The 20,731-nt window shown below is 50.2% G+C and overlaps 3 protein-coding genes across 4 annotated transcripts; 1 reads left to right on the top strand and 2 right to left on the bottom strand.

The window, feature by feature from the left end:
• Positions 1 to 99: 99 nt before the first annotated feature.
• Positions 100 to 1,883, bottom strand: LOC1279875 (actin-related protein 2/3 complex subunit 1A-B). The gene is made up of 2 exons (XM_319655.5): positions 1,439 to 1,883; positions 100 to 1,343 (listed from the first exon to the last, which is right to left on the bottom strand). Exons 1-2 carry the CDS (start codon positions 1,509 to 1,511, stop codon positions 292 to 294), a joined length of 1,125 nt encoding a protein of 374 aa, XP_319655.3. The 5' UTR covers positions 1,512 to 1,883; the 3' UTR covers positions 100 to 291.
• A 5,282-nt stretch (positions 1,884 to 7,165) lies between these two features.
• LOC1279874 (carnitine O-palmitoyltransferase 2, mitochondrial) lies at positions 7,166 to 10,023 on the top strand. The gene is made up of 2 exons (XM_552786.3): positions 7,166 to 8,376; positions 8,438 to 10,023. Exons 1-2 carry the CDS (start codon positions 7,605 to 7,607, stop codon positions 9,658 to 9,660), a joined length of 1,995 nt encoding a protein of 664 aa, XP_552786.3. The 5' UTR covers positions 7,166 to 7,604; the 3' UTR covers positions 9,661 to 10,023.
• A 4-nt stretch (positions 10,024 to 10,027) lies between these two features.
• Positions 10,028 to 20,537, bottom strand: LOC1279872 (brefeldin A-inhibited guanine nucleotide-exchange protein 1). 2 transcript variants are annotated; one of them, XM_061659619.1, is made up of 3 exons: positions 19,394 to 20,537; positions 12,346 to 17,456; positions 10,028 to 12,270 (listed from the first exon to the last, which is right to left on the bottom strand). In XM_061659619.1, exons 1-3 carry the CDS (start codon positions 19,653 to 19,655, stop codon positions 12,085 to 12,087), a joined length of 5,559 nt encoding a protein of 1,852 aa, XP_061515603.1. In that variant the 5' UTR covers positions 19,656 to 20,537; the 3' UTR covers positions 10,028 to 12,084. The 2 variants fall into 2 exon arrangements, with proteins under 2 accessions (XP_061515603.1, XP_061515604.1); XM_061659620.1 differs by lacking the exon at positions 19,394 to 20,537 and adding an exon at positions 17,546 to 17,824.
• Positions 20,538 to 20,731: the final 194 nt, after the last annotated feature.

Below are 20,731 nucleotides of genomic sequence, written 5' to 3'. Positions count from 1 at the left end.
CTATTCCGAAACCGATTATGATTCCAGAGTCAATTCCGGAATCAATTCCGGAATCCGATTCTGGACCTACTATCAGGAATCTATTGCAGAAAGCTTTGATTTTGGCTGGAATGAAGTATTTATTTGCAACGATTCTCGTTCTCGGAAGTAGAGCTATTAAAATGCACTAAAACAATCCTATGAGAAAAAGGGAAATACTTTTAACCAGGTGATAGTAATGGACCCGCGAGGGAAAGAGAGGCCTGCTCCTCCAACTCCTCCCCTCCTGCATTCCCCGCTGACAAGCCCCATTTAAAGCTTCAACCCCTGCATGGATCGGGTAAGCGTGTCGATGTCCCAAATGACCAGTTGCCCATCCAGCCCGGACGTGCTGACGCGCTGCACATTACCCTTTTCCCCGCTGTACAAACACACGCAGGTGATCGCATTCTGGTGGATCGACTCCAGGTTGGTGTCCGAGTTTTCCGTGCGCAAATTGCGATCCAACGACTGGAAGATGCGCATCGCCGAAATGCCACTCTGCTCCTTCTTCGTCGACTGGTCCAGCTTGGCCGCCAGCAAAACCTTACCGTCCTCGCCCACCGTGTAGATCAGCGGCACGCAGCTATGGCCCGCCACCAGTATCGACTGGGGCGAAATCCACTCGCAGCACAGAAACGGCAGGTACTCCGTCTTCTGCTTCACGGTCACGTTGCCCCCGTTCGCCATGCCGATGTTGATCGCACTGTCGTGACCCACCCAGCAGATCCGGTTGCCGTCGGCCGAGAAGCTCACGCTGTGCACCCAGCCGCCACCGGTGGAAGAGTTCTTAAACTCGGCCAGTATCTGGCCGAGTGGCTTTTTCGGGCCCCAGGCCGTCGGTTCCGGGTGCTGCTCGATGTCCTTGATGAAGGCGGAAAACACGCGCACCTTGTAGTCGGTCGAGCCCGCCACCAGCAGCATATTGTTCGGGTGCCAGTCGAGCGACGTCACCGTCGAGCGGATCGGCTTCTTGATGTGCTTCGACACCCACCAATCGTTCTCCGACTCGAAGTAGCACACCGAGATCAACCGGGCGCCCGAACCGACCGCGAACTTGTTCTCCAGCGGCGACCAGCGGACGCAGGTGGCCGCACGATTGATGCGCAGCAGCACCAGCGTCGGTTTCCACTTGCCATCGTCGCCCTGCGTCCAGACGTACGCGTTCCGGTCGACGGCACAGGTCACGATGCGGTTCGTGTTCGGCGCCCAGTCGATGCCCATCACGCGCAGATCGTGCTGGTTCAGCACGTCCGTCAGCTTCCATTCCGAGCCGGTGCGCTTGTAGATGTGCACCTCGTTGTTGTTCGGCGAGATGGCAATTTCTGTTTGGAGTGAGGTTTAGAGAGTGAGTCGGCGCCGTTTTACATGACTAATCATCTCAGCAGGGGGGGTGGAAAGACAGTTCAAGCCTACTTACGGGAACGATCCTTATTCCAGGCATGGCAAGTGATGGGGCTCACCGTGCCACCAAACGTATGGCGCTCCGTCATTGCGTAAAATACTTTACAGTAGATGAGATCGAAACTTTAAAAATCACTTCCCGTAAGATAATGCTGCACAGCACCACGGAAGGAGGAAACGCCCAGCTTTTATCGCAGGAAACGGGAACCTTTGCTTTTCCTTCACCGGGATCCCCAACTCCAGTAGGGCAGTTTTATGAAAAAACGAAGCAAGTTACGCCGAAAGCGGGAAGAGGTGATAAAATTCGCGGACTCTGGTCCGTCTACACGAATTTTATCCGCAAAAACCCCGGGAGGAATCCGAAAAACGGGACACAATCGCTGCAAATGCAAAACACGCACTCACACAGCCGTAGAAAGATGATTCACCAAGAAGAAGCGGACGAGTGCTGTCGTCGACAGCTGTCAGTTGGCCGTGCTGCCAGATTAAACCGTCGCTTGGTGTTCAATTTGGTAATTGTTTACAATTTTCAATATTAACGTTTGTAAAGCATTGAAAATTTATAGAAAATGTTTGATTATTCCTGTAATGATTAGAATTAATTTGAATTAATTCAAATCAACCGATGAACTCAAACTGAGCACAGTCCGAAGGCAGAAGAATAAAGGCAGAAGAAATAAACCGACACAGAAGAAGACTGAAGATGTTGCCGGTACGACGATCCGTAAACGAATGACGTTTATTGTTCATTGCCGCGCGCACGATGATCATGACAGCGGTCATGATCAAGTTTGACACACGAAGCACAGTGGCCGCATCGTGGTCATATGTCTAAGATATTACAGCTCGGCTATCCTGACCTAGGATTGACCTCAATTCTATTCTAATTAAAGCAATACGATGCTGTCTAGTAATACATCATGTTATATGTTATTAGACCATTTCCTAAGTTTGTCTACCTCTAAAACTCCGTCATAAGGCATCTGCGTGATCTGAAATCCATCAACATCTCTAATTACATAACGGTCGTGGGGAAGTACTTTATGAACTATATAAGGGCCGCGGAACTTGCAGACGAGTTTCTTATTTGCATTAGTGGAATCTGTGTATTTGATAGCTACCAGATCTCCTTCAGAGAAACTAGGGGCTGGCTTGGTTCTATTGGCTACGTATTGTTCGTTTCGATATTGTGAATATTCAATGTTAGATAACGCTTCAGAACGAAGAAGGTTTAAGTCACGGTTTGTTGTAACATGCTTATCATTAAGGAATTCATGTAATTCGTCTAAGATCTGGCCTCGTTGCTCAATGCCGAAAAGAAGAATCGAAGGAAGAAAGCTTGTGGAACTATGGACAGTATTGTTGAGGGCATGTTCAGCGGATCTCAAATGCGAACTCCAATCAGAATGGTCAGAAGAATTGCATAATTTGCTTAAAATGGGGCGAAGTACACGATTAACACGTTCCACCTGCCCGTTCGCTTGAGGGGAACCGGTTGCATTAAGAACATGAGTGATATCATTAGAATCAACAAACTCTTTGAATGCGGTTGAAGTAAAGCATGTTGCACGGTCACTTATAATTCGCTTCGGTCTGCTATAATATGACATATATTGAGTGAGAGCTTCACATACTTCATTAGTATTAGTTGTAGCGGTAGCGTATAATTTTGTAAATTTGGTGAAGGCATCTATGACAACCAATATATATTTCTTGCGAGATGTAATGTTGGGTAGGGGTCCTAAATGATCAATATGCAACGTGTCGAATGGTACGGGTGTCTTTGGAATACTGTACATATTTCGGTTGTTAGTTCTTGGAGGTGCTGAATAGACGATGCATTTTAAACAATTTTTAATGAAGTTCTCAACTCTTGGTTTCATATGAGGGAACCAATAGTGTTGGCTAATGGTTTGGCAAGTTTTGCTGATGGCAAGATGACCAATCTTTTCGTGATTGTGTCGGATAATATTGTCTACCATTTCTCGTGGCACATATAATTGAAGATGATTTGTGGAAGACTGACGATATACCAAACCATCTTGGAGGATAAATCCTTGAACAGAACCAGCTTCAAGTTTTTGTCGTAGGGTATTTATTAAGGGGTCTTGGGATTGAGCAATCTGAAGTTGAAAATCAAGATCTAAGTCGCTGATTGCTCCAACGGCTTCAGTTCGGCTTAGAGCGTCTACATGAGCCATAGAAGTTCCAGATCGGTAATGAATTGTGTAATCATAGTTTTCTAAAAACAAAGACCATCTTGCTATTTTAGCCGATGCATTCCTGTTTTTTAAGGTTTCGACCAATGAATTGCAGTCAGTAAAGATTTTTAAAGGCAACCCATGTACGTATACATGGAATCTTTTAAGTGCATAGATAACGGAAAGCGTCTCTAGCTCGTAGCTATGCAACTTTGCCTCTTCTTTTGATGTTGTCTTCGAGAAATAAGCTACAGGATGAAGTTTATTATCTTCTTGTTTCTGTAATAATACAGCACCAAAGCCGAACGAGCTGGCATCGCAATGAAGCTCAGTCTCCTTTTTGGGATCAAAAATAGCAAGGATAGGGGATTGAGTAAGTTTCTCTCGCAATGTTTCAAATGCTTCACAACAGCTTGTATCAAAGTTAAATAATTCATCTTTTTGAAGTAAGTTAGTGAGTGGTTTAGCAATGCAAGAAAACGAAGGGACAAAGCGTCGAAAATAAGAGAAGAGTCCTAAACATCTTCTGAGTTGTTTAACATTAATAGGCATCGGATAATTTCTAATGGCTTGAATGTGCCGATCACTAGGTCGAATACCGAAAGCATTTGCTTTGTATCCTAGATAGTCAAGTTCTTGATGCGCAAATTTACACTTGTCAACGCGAAGCTCAAGGCCACATTGTTTGATTCTCTCTAGAACTGCCTGAAGGGTTTTTAAGTGAGACTGAAAGTCCAAGGAGGCTATTATAATGTCGTCCAAGTAGACGACCACTTTTTCATCATCGATAAATTCACGAAGAATGGAGTTAATAAATCTCTGGAACTCAGAGGGGGCATTCTTAAGACCGAAGGGCATTTTGGTGTACTCGTACTGACCATCAGGGGTGACGAAAGAAGTGTAGGGAATGGAAGATTCTTCCATCCTTATCTGGTGGAAGCCACTTTTGAGATCTAGTAAACTGAAAAACTTTTTGTTGCTAAGATGCTCTAAACATGTTTCAATCAACGGTAGTGGGTAATTATCCCTCACAGTAATTTTGTTTAACGGTCGATAGTCCACGCACATTCGAACCTCTCCATTCTTCTTTCGCACGAGTACCAGAGCCGAAGCATAAGGAGAATTGCTAGGTCTTATAACCTTTTCTTTAAGTAAGTTTGAAACGATTTCCTTCACTTGATTACGTTCCCCGTATGATAATCTCCGAGGTTTTGTGAAAATAGGAGTTTGATTAGTTAGATTAATTTTCATACAGTGATTTGATAGTTCATTATTTTTAGAAGTATTATTTATATAAGAATTTTCAAAAATAGACAAAATGGTTGAAGTCTCTTCGAGGGATAGAGAAGGGCCAGTATCAAGTTTAAATTCAGATTCAAATGTATCAATAGCACAGATTTCACTAAAGGCATTATCTAATATACCAGATTTGCTAACGTTCCTTTTTTGTTCCTCTATAGTTTTTGTAGGGATAATGCAAGTTCGTTTAAGCGGGATGTGATCTTTGAAATACATAAGATGAACATTAAGTGCTGGAAGTAGATCCTTCCCTATGATTATTGGCCATGCCATAGATGTATGTGGCAGTATAACAAACATGTGATGGAGAATCGTCTCCCTGAATTGAATTCGGCAGTGTATTTGGCCACGAGTATAAAGATGCGAATTTCCTAAACCTTTGTAGTTGGAAGGAACTGGATCAGATAGCAGGCATAAAGGTACGATCTTCTCATTAATAAAGCTTACTGGGCTACCTGTATCAAATAAGGAATATTCTTTGACTGTCATGATTATATTCCCTGACTTAAGAAAAGAAGCACTCACCTCGTGCAATTCATTTAATGGCAGTGTTTCTGCATTATCGATATCAACGCGATTGGCCGCATCCGGATAAGCAGCAGCGCTGGTTTCAGCATTCGGACAGCTTTTATAGTTGTGTCCCAGCTGGAAGCAACGGAAACAAGCTCCTGGTGGGCGGCGTTGGCGTGTACAAGCACTCTGATGATGACCAAACTGAGAGCAATTGAAACAACGGACAGTTGTTGGTGTTGTTCCCCGATTAGTTGTAACCCGTTTGCGATCACTGGGAAAGGGCGTCTCGGATGATTTAGCAACATATCGTGGTCGAATCGCCTCGAACTTGTTCAAAAGTGGCTTCAAATCCTCCACTTTTTCGACCAGAAAACGCATTCCAGCGGTGTGGGACGGACTGCCAAGCCCTTCGAAGATGATGTTAATTAATTCAGGCTCAGGAACGGATGCGCGACTGGCGATTCGCTGCATATCTAATACGTAACGCAGGGCTGTCTCATGGGGCGAGAGACGACGGTTACGCAGCTGTCGGTAGACGCCTTCGGTCGTGGGTGTCACATAAAAGTTTGCAACCAGCTCGTCTTTTAATTGTTGCAGTGTTGAAGCACGAGAGGCTTTAGCGACCATAGCAGCAGATCCTTTCAGTAAACGGTACACGTAGAAGAATTTATCAGAATCTTGGACGCGGCACAGAGAAAAGTGATGATCTAGCTCGTCAAGCCATTCAATGATGCACTTTGATGCATCGTCTCCAGTAAAAGGCTCAATAATTCCATCTAGCTTCAAATCGCTTGCCGAAAATTTTCCCGATTGATATTCAAGGGTTTGGACCCTTTGGCGAAGCTCTAAAAGTTCCAAGCGTCGTCGCATTTCGTTGAGTTCATTTTCGTTGTCGGCGTTAGCAGGAAGCGAAGAAGAATTCTCATTGTTAAGCGCGATGGGAGCACAAGCTACGGAAGCACTCAAAATGGTGGCAGAATCGGTATCGTTGTCGCCTTTCAAAATGGTGGATGCGCAATTTGCCGCGACGGTAGCTACGGAGGTGGTGGTGGTGGCGGCTATGGCGGTGCTCGACGGGGGGCATATCTCACCTCGTGAGGTTGTTGCGACTGCTTCCGCTGATGTTAGTTGTAGAACGTTTTCAGAAAACATATTCCGAATTTGTGGAATAGAAGCCGTAACGGGGACTTCTATGCCCTTACTTTCAAGAGCACACAACATCTCATCTTTTGTAGGCATCGCGATGGCGGATCGTGGCGTCACCTCGCACACACATACACACGCACACACTTTTCGCTATACTTTTTATCGTGAGGGTGCAAACAGCAAAACAGGTGTAGTCGATAGGACGTATCCCACTTCTGAGATGTAATGATTAGAATTAATTTGAATTAATTCAAATCAACCGATGAACTCAAACTGAGCACAGTCCGAAGGCAGAAGAATAAAGGCAGAAGAAATAAACCGACACAGAAGAAGACTGAAGATGTTGCCGGTACGACGATCCGTAAACGAATGACGTTTATTGTTCATTGCCGCGCGCACGATGATCATGACAGCGGTCATGATCAAGTTTGACACACGAAGCACAGTGGCCGCATCGTGGTCATATGTCTAAGATATTACATTCCCTTATTAAAATGTTTTGTCATTTTATTCGAATATTGTTTCACTGATCTCGCATTCTAGCAAAGATTTTTTGGATATTATTCAAACATCCCAACGGTCGAATAGAACACACCCTTGAACAGTATCGGAAGGGTTTGTTTGTTGGTATTGGATCAGCTGCCAGCGGCTGAAAAAGACACGAAACAAATCCCACTTTTCACCCCCCACCACGATACATATCTGCTCCACCACCCCCGGGATTATTGCCCGTTGTCTAGTTTTGTAGTTTAATCTTTTCGACCGTGTTTTTGGTTCTTGGTGTAGCATTGCTCCTTCTTTTTTGTGTGTCTGTGGTTTGATAAGATTACGAGAGTTCAAAGCCTCGTCACCTGTTGTATTCCTCCACTGTACAAGTGAAATCAAAGGAAGGTGAACTTTGAACCAAGAGACAGCACACAGCTCCATTCATTCGTTTAACACAGTGCATTGTGCGCGGGGTGTCGTCGTAGTGCCTTAATTTTATACACAATTTAAAGCCAAACCAAAGAACTGTCCCCAACCATGTTACGTGTACCGAAAACGCAATGGCTTGCATGTCTCGCCCGTAGCCAGTCTACCTCGGCCCGCCCAACCACCGGCGAGGAGTATCAGTATCTGCAGCGGTCCAAGATACCGATGCTCCACTTTCAACCCTCCCTGCCACGCTTACCCATACCGGAGCTGGAGAAAACGTGCGCCCGCTATCTGGCCGCTCAGCAGCCACTCCTGTCGCCCGATGCATTTGAGCGCACGAAGGAGCTGGTCAACCAGTTCTCCCGGCAGGACGGACCGAAGCTGCAGACACTGCTGAAGGAGTTCGATGCGGCCAACAAGCATACGAGCTACATCTCCGAACCGTGGTTCGATATGTACCTGCGGGATCGGGCACCACTCCCACTGAACTACAACCCATTGCTGATGATGAATCCCGACCCGCGGCCGCAGTTTAACGATCAGCTGCTGCGTACGACCAATCTGGTGATTAGCTCGCTTCGCTTCATGAAATCGTTGCGGGCAAAAATCCTCGAGCCGGAAGTGTTCCACATGAATCCGGCGAAAAGCGATACGCCCATGTTCCGCACGGTCACTTCCATGATGCCGTCCTTCATCTCGACGTACGTGGCGTACGCGTTCAAGGCGTTCCCGCTCGATATGAGCCAGTATCAGGGACTGTTCGGGGGTACGCGCATACCCGAGCTGGGCAAGGATCGCATCTATCGGACGGATTCGTCCCGCCACGTGGTTGTGATGCGCAACGGGAACATGTACGCGGTGGATGTGTTAGACGCGCAGGGTAAGAACCTGTTGGTGGGTTGGTCTTTGGGAAGATTAACACCAATTCTCTCTTGTTTTAGGCAACATTGAACAACCCGCTACACTGCTGGCCCGGTTCGAAAGGGTACTGAAGGACGCGAAAGCTCCGGCCGCCGATCCGCTTGGTCTGCTGACGACGGAAAACCGTGACACGTGGGCAACTGCCCGAACGCACCTTACCCAGCTCGGCACCAATGCCCGTTCGCTCGAGCTGGTCGATTCGGCCCTGTTCTGCATCTGTCTCGACGATTCGACGATCGAGCCGGAAAATCTCATCCCGGCCATCCGCGAGTTCCTGTTCGGCGACGGCACCAACCGTTGGTTCGACAAATCGTTCACGCTGATCGTGGCCAAGGACGGAACGGCGGGCATCAACTTTGAGCATTCCTGGGGCGATGGTGTGGCCGTGCTGCGCTACTTCCAGGAGATCTTTAAGGAAACCACAACGGCACCGTTCGCCCAGGTCGGACTGCAAGGCGTGGACAATCAGTCGAAGGACGCAGTCGTACCGATCGAGTTCACGCTGGACGATCGGGTGAAGGCGGCCATCCGGACGGCGGAAAACAATCACAACGCGGTGATCGATTCGCTCGACATGAACTACATGAAGTACGAAGCGATCAACAAGAGCGTGTGCAAGAGGCAACGCATCAGCCCGGACTCGGTGATGCAGCTCGGCTTTCAGCTGGCGTACTACAAGCAGCACGGTGCGTTCGTGGGCACGTACGAATCGTGCAGTACGGCCGCCTTCCGGCACGGGCGCACGGAAACGATGCGGCCGTGCACGGTCGCGACGAAAACGTTCTGCCAGGAGGTGGAGCGGCGCGATTCGGGCAAGAAGAAAAGCATGGCCGAGCTGCGCGACATGATGAACCAATGCTCGACGGTGCACGGTCAGCTGACGAAGGAAGCGGCCATGGGGCAAGGGTTCGATAGGCATCTGTTCGGGCTGAAGCATACGGCGCAGAGGAACGGTTTGCCGCTGCCGGCACTGTACGAAGATCCGGCGTATGGTGCGATTAACCATAACATCCTGTCGACCAGTACGCTCTCTTCGCCCGCCCTGCTGGCCGGTGGATTTGGGCCGGTTGTGAAGGATGGGTATGGCATCGGGTACAACATCCAGGACGGGTACTTGGGCAGCGTCGTGACGAGCTACAAACCGCACCGGAATGGGCGCGAATTTGTCGACTGTCTGCGGGCGGCGTACGAGGACATTGGCAAGGTGTTGGCCGCCACCGGACCATCGCCTAAGGAAAAGTGATTGTAAACAGAGGCAGACAGCGAGAGAGAGGCAACAACAGTACTGAGCAAATTGATTATTGTTGCCGAAAAAAGGTTAAAGGGTTGAATGTTTAAGAGCGAAAATCCTGTTAATTTTGTATTTTAGCTGTGTTGGTTTTTGGGATAGTTTATCTAATTGGTTATTCCTGTACGCTGTAGACGAAATAAAGACAAAAGTTGAATTGTGTAATACTCTACTACAAGTGCACTTTAAGAAGGTAGGGATGTTGAAATTTAGGGGAAAAATAGATTCAAGTTCCACATTTCCTTTTTCCCGAGCATTTTAGAGCTCTCTCGCTTTCACCAAATCCGAAGAGTAAATAACATTAACCTCCAAACCTAATCCATTTGTTGTTTTAATCATATGCATTTCGTTAGTATACATTATACTCTATATATACTGTATATTCTCTTTCGATAATAATTTCACATAACAAATAAATGATTAGTTTATCACCTTCTATATATCGACGCTTCACTGCAGTACGTTTTTTCTTTTAGTTTGTTTTTGCCTCGGCATCGATCACAGAGTATAATGCTACCAACGTACATCATTCATTTGTCTTATGTTTTTTGTTGTTGTTATTTGCTCTACATATTGCTGGACCAATCCCATCTTATGTTAGAGCTGCTGTGCCGAGTGCTTGGAAATGCCAAAATGTAACATAATTCCTATCAACCGAAACACGTACACGGTGCCGCCCTCAGACTGACGGAATCGGAAGTCGAACCACCACTCTCTCCCCTATTACTATAGGTTGTAAGCCCCTTAGTAGGATTTGATTCTATTTCCACACAAAAAAAAACCGTTCCGATTGCACTGAAATCTCATCCGTCGCGGCGCGCGTGGCCGTGTATCCCTGTTTACAAAAGCGATTTGCTAGTTTAGTATGCTTCTTTTTGCTTCGTTTTTATCTATGCATTAACCACACACACACACAACCGTTTGAAGAGTTGTGCCTGTTTTTGTTTAATTATTTGTTTGTTTGTTTTTTTTAATCATCATTTCTTGCTATCTGTTCTATTTCATTTAATTTCTATCTGTTTTTGTTTTGTTCTCTAACTTTACTGATTAAATAATGTTACTTTTGCGACGACACTGCGTTCCGTTTCCTATTTTGAGTTTCTTTTCTTTCGTACTACACATCGCCAAACACACAGGGCTTTCTTTTACGAAGATATCCCGCCGTGTGACGTTTGCGTATGTTACGCTCTCCCAGTCTACCCAAAATTGCTTTCGAAGGTGCAGAAAAGGTATAATTTGCTCTCATAAAGCAAACAGCAACCGAGTGTGGTGTGTTAATTTCGTTAAAGTATTCTATCCTCCTTTTTAGCTATGTACAAAAGACAACCGTTTTCCTCTTCCTCTTACTAGCAGAGCATCGTTCTAATCGGATCTAATTATGTGTTTGCAGAGGCCTGTCATGCAAGTAGTAAAAAAACAGAAAAAAACAGCCGGTTCTAAAATTATGAAAGTGGTGAACATAAGATAAGACACATACACACAGTACCTCTACGTTGGAAAGCTTTCAAGCCGTCTTACTGGTTTGCGATCTTCATTTTGGGCCGGGAGGAATTGCATCACAATCTTTGGATTAGTTTGTTTTTTCTTCTAAAAAATTTCAATCAACGGGGAAATGTTTTCTCGCTTGATGCAGCGTGCTGGAATCCCGTGCATTGCGTGGAGTTGCAATAAAAAGGTGCACTAAGTGCACCGATCCGCTGATCGTTTCACACACTACAGGATCCGGTTGTTCGTCCACGGGGAACTGTTCTTACGCCCGGTCCCTGCCGTCCTACCAGCGATGGTAGGGTTAGTTGCATTCACCGAATAAGGTGAACCTGGATTAAAAGGCGAAGAAGAACGGGAAGCGGAAGTGGGAACAGAGCGCCGTGTGAAGGACGAAACGAGCGATGTAAAACGCGGTGCCGGTGAAGGTGCAGCAGCCGCACCGGAAGATCGACGGACACGATCGCTGCCATTATTGCTAGAGGTAGTGTGAATGATATTTTTGATGCTATTGCTATTGCTGCTACTGTTGCCTCTATTGCTACTGCGCACCGCTGCCGGGTGGTGTCCCGCCGCCCTGGAGCCACCGATGCTGAACGCGCCCAACACACCCGCCGTTGAAGCCCGCCGTTGGTAAGCCGACCGACTGCTGCCACCACCGCCACTGCGCTGTCGCTCCGGCGAGGACGGGAAGGAGCGCAAGTGGCCACCGTTTTGGCCACTGAGCGCGAGCGCACGCCAACGATAACACTGGCAGCCGCTGGCGGACGACGGTGTGAAATAACCGGCGCGGTATTGTTGGTGGTACAGCACTGGCGGCGATGCGTAGTACTGCCACTGATGATGGTGCGGTGCTGCGGTGGTAGTGCGGCTGACTGAACCGTGCCGCCGATACTAGGTAGCTGCCATCGGCACGGTGCTACTGTTGCCGTTCGCACCGGACGCACTGGCACTGGAGATTCCAAACACTGGGCTAATGCGGAGAAACACGCGCCGCAGCACGGTCCGCAGTTCCGGCTTCAGATCCACGCACGTTAGATCGCACAGAAACACGTAATAGCTGGCGATGTGGGCGGCAAACTGGAACAGAAATAAAGAACACGATCCATCAGCGGTTCGATACAGTGGATTTGAGTTGTCCTACGCCAAACTTACCCGTGCGTCCGACATTTTCAGCAACCGTGTCATTACCAGCAGCAGCAGCGAGGTCCACGCGTCCCGGTGCGGTTCACTCGGCAGCGAGAGGAAGTAATCGAGCGCCTCCGTACACACGCCGATCAGCCGCTTCTCGATGTCCTGCCAGTCGCGCCGCCGGTTCTCGTCGCTGTACATCTTGAACAGTATGCGCAGCACGCAGGCGAGCGATTGCGTCTCCTGCTTCAGCAGGTTCGGCTTGAGCGAACCCTTGAAGCCGGCCTTCCACAGCACCGTCCGCTGGTCGTTGTTCGAGTTGAACTGCTTGGCGAACCGGTGGCTCTGCAGCAAGCAGTCCACCAGCTGCAGCAGGTGCGGCGTGTTCAGGTAGCTGTACATGCCCTGCTCCTCCCGCTGGCACTCCTCGCCGGACAGGGAGGAAGGGTAGGACGAGGCGTGCTGCTGGTGGATCGCGCTCAGCTCCGCCGTTGCCTGGGCGAGCGTTTCCGCGTCCTCCTTGCGCGAGGTGGCGGGAAAGAATACGATATTGTCGATCGTTTGTATCAGCTCGAGCTGGACGACGCATTTGATCAGCAGGTTGGAGAAGAGAACGGACGTGTTGGCGGCACTGCCTGCCGTCAGACCGCCCTGCTCACCTGCTGCCCCATGGCCGTCCTGGCCGTGCATGGAATGTTGCGAACCGGAGCGCTTTAGAATGCCGTGCCGGGGCAGGTCTCCATTCTCCTGCACACGTGGCGATGCGGCTTGGTTTGTTTGCACACCACCACCACCACCGATCGATTGTGGCAGCGGATCCGGCTTCCAGGTGAGCAGCTCGTTCGGTAGCGTACTGTTGAAGATGTCCAGCATGCACTGGCACGTCTTGCTCCACGTGTCCTCGCTAAACTTCAGCCCGTTCGAGATGACCAGATTCTCCAGACAGTTCGTGCCGGAGCGGGCCAGCTGCTCGTTGTTCTGCTGCACGCACCAGTGCAGCTGGCAGTACAGATCGGCCAGCAGCATCGGCCCGAGCACGTCGAAGTACTGCGTAAACACGTCGATGATCGCGTACAGCGCGTGATTGCACGTGGTCGTCATCCATTCGGCCTTCTCCGGCTGGTGCTCGGGCAGCTTCATGTTGTCGAAGATGCGGAACAGCACGTTGAACAGATCGCGCCACCAGTTCGCCCGGAACGCGTCGCCGTGCGTCTTCACGATCTCGAACAGGACGGTGAGGCCGCGCGTCCGCACGTCCAGCTTGCAGCGGTTCACCACGCACGACAGCGAGAACAGCATCGGGAACCAGCCGCGCACCCACACCCGGTCCTCCTCCGGCACCGACACGTCGTTCTCCATGCCGGCGTGCTCGGCGAACAGGTTGGGCGAATCGTTCACGCAGATGGCGCACGTCCGCACCAGCCGGATCGCCTCCATGCTCGTGTCGGGGAAGCGCGCGTTGCACGCAAACTCCGACAGGCACTTGACCGCGTCCTGGAACGAGTCGATCATGATGTGGAACTGGCTCTGGTACAGCTCGGTAATGATCTTGCCCGTCGTCAGGAAGGCCAGCTCGACGATCGCCTCGTCGTGGTCGCCCGCCGCCAGATGGAACACGGAGAAGATGTTCTTCCAGCCCGACTTGATGTTGTGCGCCTGGGAGTTGACCATCTGCGCCACGCACCGCACCACCATGTCGCGGATCGCGGGCGAGTTGTTCTTCTTCATGATGTGCTCGAACGGGCGCAGGAAGTCCTTCTGGAAGCGGAAGTTCGTGAACTCGCCCTTCTCGATGAACTTCATCGACAGCTGGCGCAGCGAGTCGAGCGCAAAGAACGCAATCTCCTCGTTCGTGTTGCAGCCGACCGCGTTAAAGTGCTCGCCCAGTATCTGCCAGATGCGGGACCACTGCAGTCGGATGCGCCCCATGTTGTAGTACGAAATCTCCACTATCTTCTGCAGCGAGAACATGCGCGGCTGCGGGCGCGTCAGCTCGTCCAGCGACACCTGGCAGAGCGCCTTGACAAAGTCCACGATCGCGTCACCGTCGAGCCGGATCGAGCCGGTAAAGATACGATCGACCGCGACGACGATGCTCTGCGAGCTCGTTTCGCCGATGTGCTCCTTCGCGCTCGGGTCCAGTGTGTCCCGGTGCGATGCAGGGCCGGACAGGAATTCCGGCCGTACGCCCGTGCCGATCAGCTGGGCCAGCTCCAGGTGCGAGATGCACTTCACGATGTCCAGCCAGCTCGAGCCGAGATAGTTGCCGTCCGTGTGCGCCACCATGATGAGCGTCTTGATCGTGTCGATGTTTTTCGCCTTCATCTCGTTGATCGGCGAGTTGGCGGTCAGCAGCGTGAAGCGGGCCAGTGCCTGCACGTACGCGTCGCGCTCCAGGCTCATGTGAAAGATGCACGCAATGCGCACCGCGCACCGGATGCCATCGAGGCAGAGCGACGCTATTTCCGGATCGTCACAGTCCTGCAGCCCGACGGAGAACGCGGCCAGAAAGGAGGTCCACGCCATCTTGAACATCGGCCGCACGTGCTCCAGATGCTTCGCCGAGGTAAAGGACGCCTTCACGTGCGATACCGATTCCATCAGATTTTTGGCCGTCGTCGAGAGCGCCTCCATCTCCAGGTTCCACAGCAGCTTGCGCTTCTTCTCGTTCACGATGATCTGCTTGCCGGCCGGTTTGTTCGCGACCGTGTTCTTCATCTTGATCTCGTGCCCCGCTATCTCGTCGTAGATCTGCGACAGGTACTCCTCCGGCAGGTCCTTGTTGTCGCTGATGCCCCGGTTCATCTTGATGTACTGCTCCTTGGTCATCTTGTGCTTCACCTGCGGCGAGTGCAGATCCGTCGTCAGCATTATCACAGAGAACGCCAGCACGTACACCGTGTCGGCGCTGGCGAAGAGCGTGTTGTTCGGGTTGCAGTCGCAGTACCGCGACGCGAACTTCTCCATCAGCCGGTCGATCTTCTGCGCCTCGCCCGGCAACCGGAAGCCCTCGAGGAAGTAGCGCAGCGCCGCCACGATGTCCAGCTCGGCAAAGTTCATCGCGTCGATGTACCCGCACATCACCGACTTGCTCTGCTCGTCGTTCTCGCCCAGATAGTCGCCGATCTGCGTTTTGTCTAGCCGCTCGTCCTCGTGCAGCCACCGGGCCACGTCCTCCACGGTCGTGCCGAGCAGGCCGCGCTCCTGCAGAAACGCAATGCCCTTCTTCGGCTTCCGGTTGAACATGTCGATGCCCGTCTCCATCACCTCCTTGCGCTGCTTGCGCTCTTCCAGCTCTTCGGGCAGATCGAGCACTTCGCGATTGCCGCCGGAGGTGTTGGTGCTGCCCAGCGAGTTGATGCTCACGCTCGAACCACCGTGCGATTTCAGTGCCATCTCGTGGGACGACGGTTCATCGACGGGCGAGCCGACACTCGTGTTGATCGAGCTGCCCTTCCGCTCCACGGCTCCGATACCGCCCGACGGCGGGTCGCCGAGCGTGGTTTGCGAGTTGGGATTCACGTACAGATCCTTGCTCCACTCCACCATGCACTTCAGGATCGAGACCAAACATTCCAGCCCGCGGATGCGCATCGATTTCTCCTGATTGACGGACGTGCCGAGCTCGAGCGCCTGCCGGCCCTGCCCGATCTTGGACAGGTCGTTCACCAGCCGCTCGAACAGATTGGCGGCGGAAAAGTCGCAGTCGTAGTTGACGTAGATGTCGACCACGCTTTGCGCGTCCGCACAGATGCGCGTCAGCGCCTGGATCACCATCCACTTGTGCTCGAAGGACGAGCTGGGCGCCTCGAGAATGTTGAGGAAAATTTCCTTAAAAAACACCTCGATCTGCTTCTTCAGGTGCGTCTTAAAGTTGGACAGCAGCGCGACGAAGATCGAGAGCGACAGCTCAAACACCTCCGGCACGGCACTGCCCCCGTTCTTCGACAGTGCCACGCACAGGTACTGCTTGATCGCCATGATGAACATTTCGTTCGAGCGAAACACCGGCCCGGCGTTCTGCAGGATCGACAGCAGCAGATGGAGGGAAAGAATCTTCGACCGCAGCTCGTGCGACTTCGGATCGGGGTGGCCCTCGGGGAGCGGTTTCATCGACAGCTTGCACAGCGCTCGAAACACCAGAAAGGCGTCCTTCTGCAGGATGTGCGTAAACTTGGCCGTCACGATGCTGTCGTTCTCGCTCGTCACCTCCATGCTTTCCTGGGACGGCACACGTGCGATGGAGGTCGTATCGGTACCCCCGTTCGAGATACCCCCGATGCTGGCCGTTTCGCTCGTTTCGTGGTGGTTTATTGCCGGCTCGCTTACACTGCTCGTCAGTCCCACACCGTCGACGGTGTGTTCCGACTCCTGTGCACCGTTAGCAGCCGCCGCTTGCGCTATCACACTGTCCACGATTTCCTCCACGATCGCTCGTACCGCATCGTAGTCGGGATGTTTCTCCGCCTCCGCCGGTTTGGTGGGAGATTCGTCCTGTCCGACAGTTGCGCCCGTCGCACTGGCGTTCGGTGACGCTCCTTGCAGCGTCGTACTGCTGTTACTCCCAACGGCCGCCCCAGCGGACGAGTTTGCCGCCGCGATCGCCTCGAATGCTTGATGTTCCATGCGCGTGAAGATCACATTCAGCATCTGGGTGAGCGTGGCCCGGGCCGTCGTTTGGTTGATCAGGTTCTTGCTCGACAGATAGATGTCGTAGCACGTCCGCACGCCCTGCAGCACCGTGCCCTCGTGCACCTCCACGTGCTGCGAGGTGACGACCGTCAGCAGCGCCTTGATGATCTGCAGCTGCACACCCTCGTCCGTCTGCGGGCCCATGAAGCAGTTGCATATGGTCGTGACGATCCGGTCGATCAGAAACTTGCCCGGATTGGACGAGTCGGGAATGTTGCCGGTCAGGTGACCGTAGGCGATCAGCTTCTGCAAGCAGTCAAGCGCCGTCACGACGATGCGCGGCGTGCGGCTCTGGCAGGCGAGCTCGAACGGCAGAAAGTACTTCTCCGCGTTGATGATGTTGCCGGAGTCGTTCTTCGGCAGGGGCAGCGCCGCCGACGGCACGGGCGTTTCGCCATTGGTGTCTGTGTGCCCCGCCTGTTTCAGCTCCTCCTTGATGTCCTCTGTAGAGAGGGGGCAAACGATGAAGAAAAAAATGTGTATTAGAATGGTAAATTGGGGGAAACATTACACCTTTTACTGCAAAAGAGACCTTTCGCCCCGAATCCCCAATAGTCTTCTATGCGCTGGAACACATTCAGATACACTTCATCCATCGCTTTGGCGACAGAATCGAACAAACCACCGTCCTGCCACTATCAGTGACGATTGAGTGATGACTAAAAACCCGTACACCGCTGCTTATCATTTGCTCGGCGGCTGAATTTGTGAAAGAAAACAATTGCGCACACAACAGGGAGGAAGAGTAAAGCACAACCGATGGTACTTAGGGTGACACGAGGCTTCGTTCCCTTCGGGATACAAGTTGTCTATGGCAAGTACACTTCTCTCGCGTTGCACAATCCCGGTGGCGCACACACAGCGAGCGTGTTATCTCTCTGCGCTTTAATAAAAACCCTTCCCTCTCTTCGGGCTGTTTGTGAAGAGTTTAACAATGTTTGTCACCTGGCGAACACAGAGATTATGGGGCAGGTGAAGGGGGCTTTTGAAGGTATTGGTAATTTGGGACAGAAACCGTGATTCCCTCCCTTTCCTTTCGCTTTTTTGCTCTTTCACCTCTTATGTTGTTATGCTGGGGTAATTTATGAACAAGCATGCAGGATTGTTTAATTTTGTAAAGCGTTATTAGCAACATTTTGAGGGAAAATTAAACCAACAAATTAATTTCTAGCAAAAATGGTAATTTTAGCATGATTCAATATAAACATATGTTACATACACAATCCTGATGATAAGCATATGCTGAACTGATTTTGTGTAATTAGGTCAGCCACATTGATTTGAAATGTTGTCTGTGTGGGCCGTATGTCCGTACGTTCGAATAAAAATATGTATACAAAAATTGTCAAACAATTGCGATTTTTGTTTAAAAACATTTAAAAGCAACATTTCCCATATTCGATATGGGTTAATGAGACAGAAGAAAAAAATATTTTTGAAAATTATTCAAAAAGAATAACAATCTTTATATCTATAACAAGTTATAAATTCCAAACGTCCATACAATTGAAGTTTAAGTACATTTCAAGCTATAATTGAAAGAAGAATATTATGAAACAACTTTTCAAACCTAAACTGTTCTTTTCAACAAAAATCGAATCAATGCATAATTTTCAATCTTTTGCATAATTAATTCAATCAAAACCCCATTCATTCAAAAACCTCTCCCCGCAAGAGCAAGATCGACAACACGTAAGGACGACGAAGCCTATAGGCGACAATTACCTACAACCAGGCAAGCGCGCGTGTGTTACTTGTGCTTTCGTATCAGTATCCCCCCTCATCGTACGGCGTACATCATAGTAGCCTACGGAAAAAAGGTACTGGTGGTGCCCTCTTTCAAGTAGGTTACTTAAGTGTTATTGATTTTTTCTCACTTTACACATTTGTTCCCCCCGGTTTTGTTTCCCGGACTTCTCCGACCGCTGTCAGCACGTATTCGCTTTTCCGTGCGGGCAATTATACGCGTACGAAGACGCGTGACACGGTTCGGGTGGCGCTCGTTGCACAAGGCAAAGGCTCTGAGTGACCTTCCACCGTCAGTTCCTTCCTGCTGGTGGAATGCACTTTCGGGTAAGGGCGCCTCAAGACGATGATGGCACGGGAAAGGGAAAGTAATAAATGTGCTAACAAATGGAATCGAAAAGAGGAACCGAAGGAGAGAAAAAAAGTAACCGACAGATAATCAATAATAAGGGGGTAAAAGGGTTCTTTGGCTCCGAACGCACTTCAAAACCCTCGGCTAAACGACATGCTCGAACTAGTTACCGGGCTTATCAGCAGACACGTTAACGTAACAAGACAGCGAGGGGGGGAATCTACAGTGAACGCAAATAACGCAATATTTAGGGAATATTAATCATCGGCCAGGCATGCTTACCGAGCGCCACATCGCAGGCCCGCTTCAGCTGCAGATGGTGTGACCGCTTGATGTCCTTATCGCTCAGGATCTTCTCGAGCGCTCGTAGGATGAACATTTCTTTCGTTTTTGTCGTTACCGTCGTCGCCTTCGTCGTCGTTCCGCTACTGTTGGTGCTGGTGGCCACCGACGGACCCGTCGTGCCGCTCGTTCCCTTCGTCGTGTTGCTGCTGCTGCTGCTTGTGTTGGTCGTATTTGCTCCACCGCCGGCCACAGTTTGCATAGTTCCGTTCCGTTTAGGGCCGATCGGTGGTGGTGGTGGTGTGTGTCCTCGCACCTCGATGGCACTTTTTACCCCCTGTAACGCCCTGACGCTACCGTATGCATCAAACACTCACTCACAAACACACCGGATGTTCGCTGTTTTTCTTAGTTTTGGTTGATGGTGCCTTTCAACCCACCGACACTTTCACGAGCTGTGTAATACCACGACGTCGAGGACGATGTTAACCTTCGCTCCGATTTCCGAATCGTACCACCGGCTAGACTCACCTACTTTACCTTTAGTCCGTCTCTTTCGGATCGTATCAAGCGTTCATCTTAGCAAACGTATCAAACCCTCCCCATCATTCGCCATCGCCCCCCCTGTTGTTACCCCAGCTGGGAGTTTAATTCACCCGTCGTCAAACAATCGGACAATCGTCGTCATACGTGGTAAGGTTTTTTTTTGTTGGACGGATGCTTCGTGTGGAAATGACGCTAGTTGGACACTTGGCAAAGAAAGGGGTGGGGGGTAATCCGATCTGATCTCTGAAGACGGCGGTGCAGCTCCGGTCAGGTGCAACGGGGAATATGGGAGTGACCCGAAGTGCAGTGTGGCAAGACGGCCAGCAGACGGCACGGCAGAACTCAACACGTCTGCGTTTCTGTTCGCTGCCTACGACACGCACAACTTTCACCAGCTTTTCCTGCTTCGTTAATCGCTACACTAATAGGCTAATCGCACAACACACTGCCACGCTGTATGGCGTAGCATTTACGGGTAAAAACACAAGCACGAATGATACAATTTTCGGACCAATTTACGGGTCTCTCGTTCTCGATTACGGTGGCAATTTTTCACAAACTTTTTTTCTCTCATTATTTTTTGATTATTTGGCACGTCACGTTGACAGCTCGGGTGGTTTTAGTACGGGCTCTTTGTTCTAAAATCGACAGCGATTGGTAGTGATGGGCAATACATGGGAGTACACAAAACAAAAAGAGCAGTTTATTCTTACTTTTGAATTGAAATGAGCTTATTAGTGTTCCGAAAAATGAACAGAAATAGATGGCACTAAAAATAAGTAACGTACATCA

Source organism: Anopheles gambiae, chromosome 3 (genome assembly GCF_943734735.2).
Source record: "Anopheles gambiae chromosome 3, idAnoGambNW_F1_1, whole genome shotgun sequence".
Taxonomy (NCBI): Eukaryota; Metazoa; Arthropoda; class Insecta; order Diptera; family Culicidae; genus Anopheles; species Anopheles gambiae.
The sequence above is the reverse complement of the archived record's forward strand: the minus strand, read 5'-3'. Positions and strand labels throughout refer to the sequence as shown.

What these genes read in the sequence shown, in the direction of transcription:
- LOC1279875 (XM_319655.5), bottom strand. Translation starts at nt 1,511, where the DNA reads ATGACGGAGCGCCATACGTTTGGTGGCACGGTGAGCCCCATCACTTGC. An exon ending in CTGGAATAAGGATCGTTCCC is followed by an intron (nt 1,344 to 1,438) that starts GTAAGTAGGCTT and finishes CACTCCAAACAG; the next exon opens with AAATTGCCATCTCGCCGAAC.
- LOC1279874 (XM_552786.3), top strand. Translation starts at nt 7,605, where the DNA reads ATGTTACGTGTACCGAAAACGCAATGGCTTGCATGTCTCGCCCGTAGC. An exon ending in GGATGTGTTAGACGCGCAGG is followed by an intron (nt 8,377 to 8,437) that starts GTAAGAACCTGT and finishes CTCTTGTTTTAG; the next exon opens with GCAACATTGAACAACCCGCT.
- LOC1279872 (XM_061659619.1), bottom strand. Translation starts at nt 19,655, where the DNA reads ATGCAAACTGTGGCCGGCGGTGGAGCAAATACGACCAACACAAGCAGC. An exon ending in GGCCTGCGATGTGGCGCTCG is followed by an intron (nt 17,457 to 19,393) that starts GTAAGCATGCCT and finishes CCCTCTCTACAG; the next exon opens with AGGACATCAAGGAGGAGCTG. An exon ending in TGAAAATGTCGGACGCACGG is followed by an intron (nt 12,271 to 12,345) that starts GTAAGTTTGGCG and finishes TTTCTGTTCCAG; the next exon opens with TTTGCCGCCCACATCGCCAG.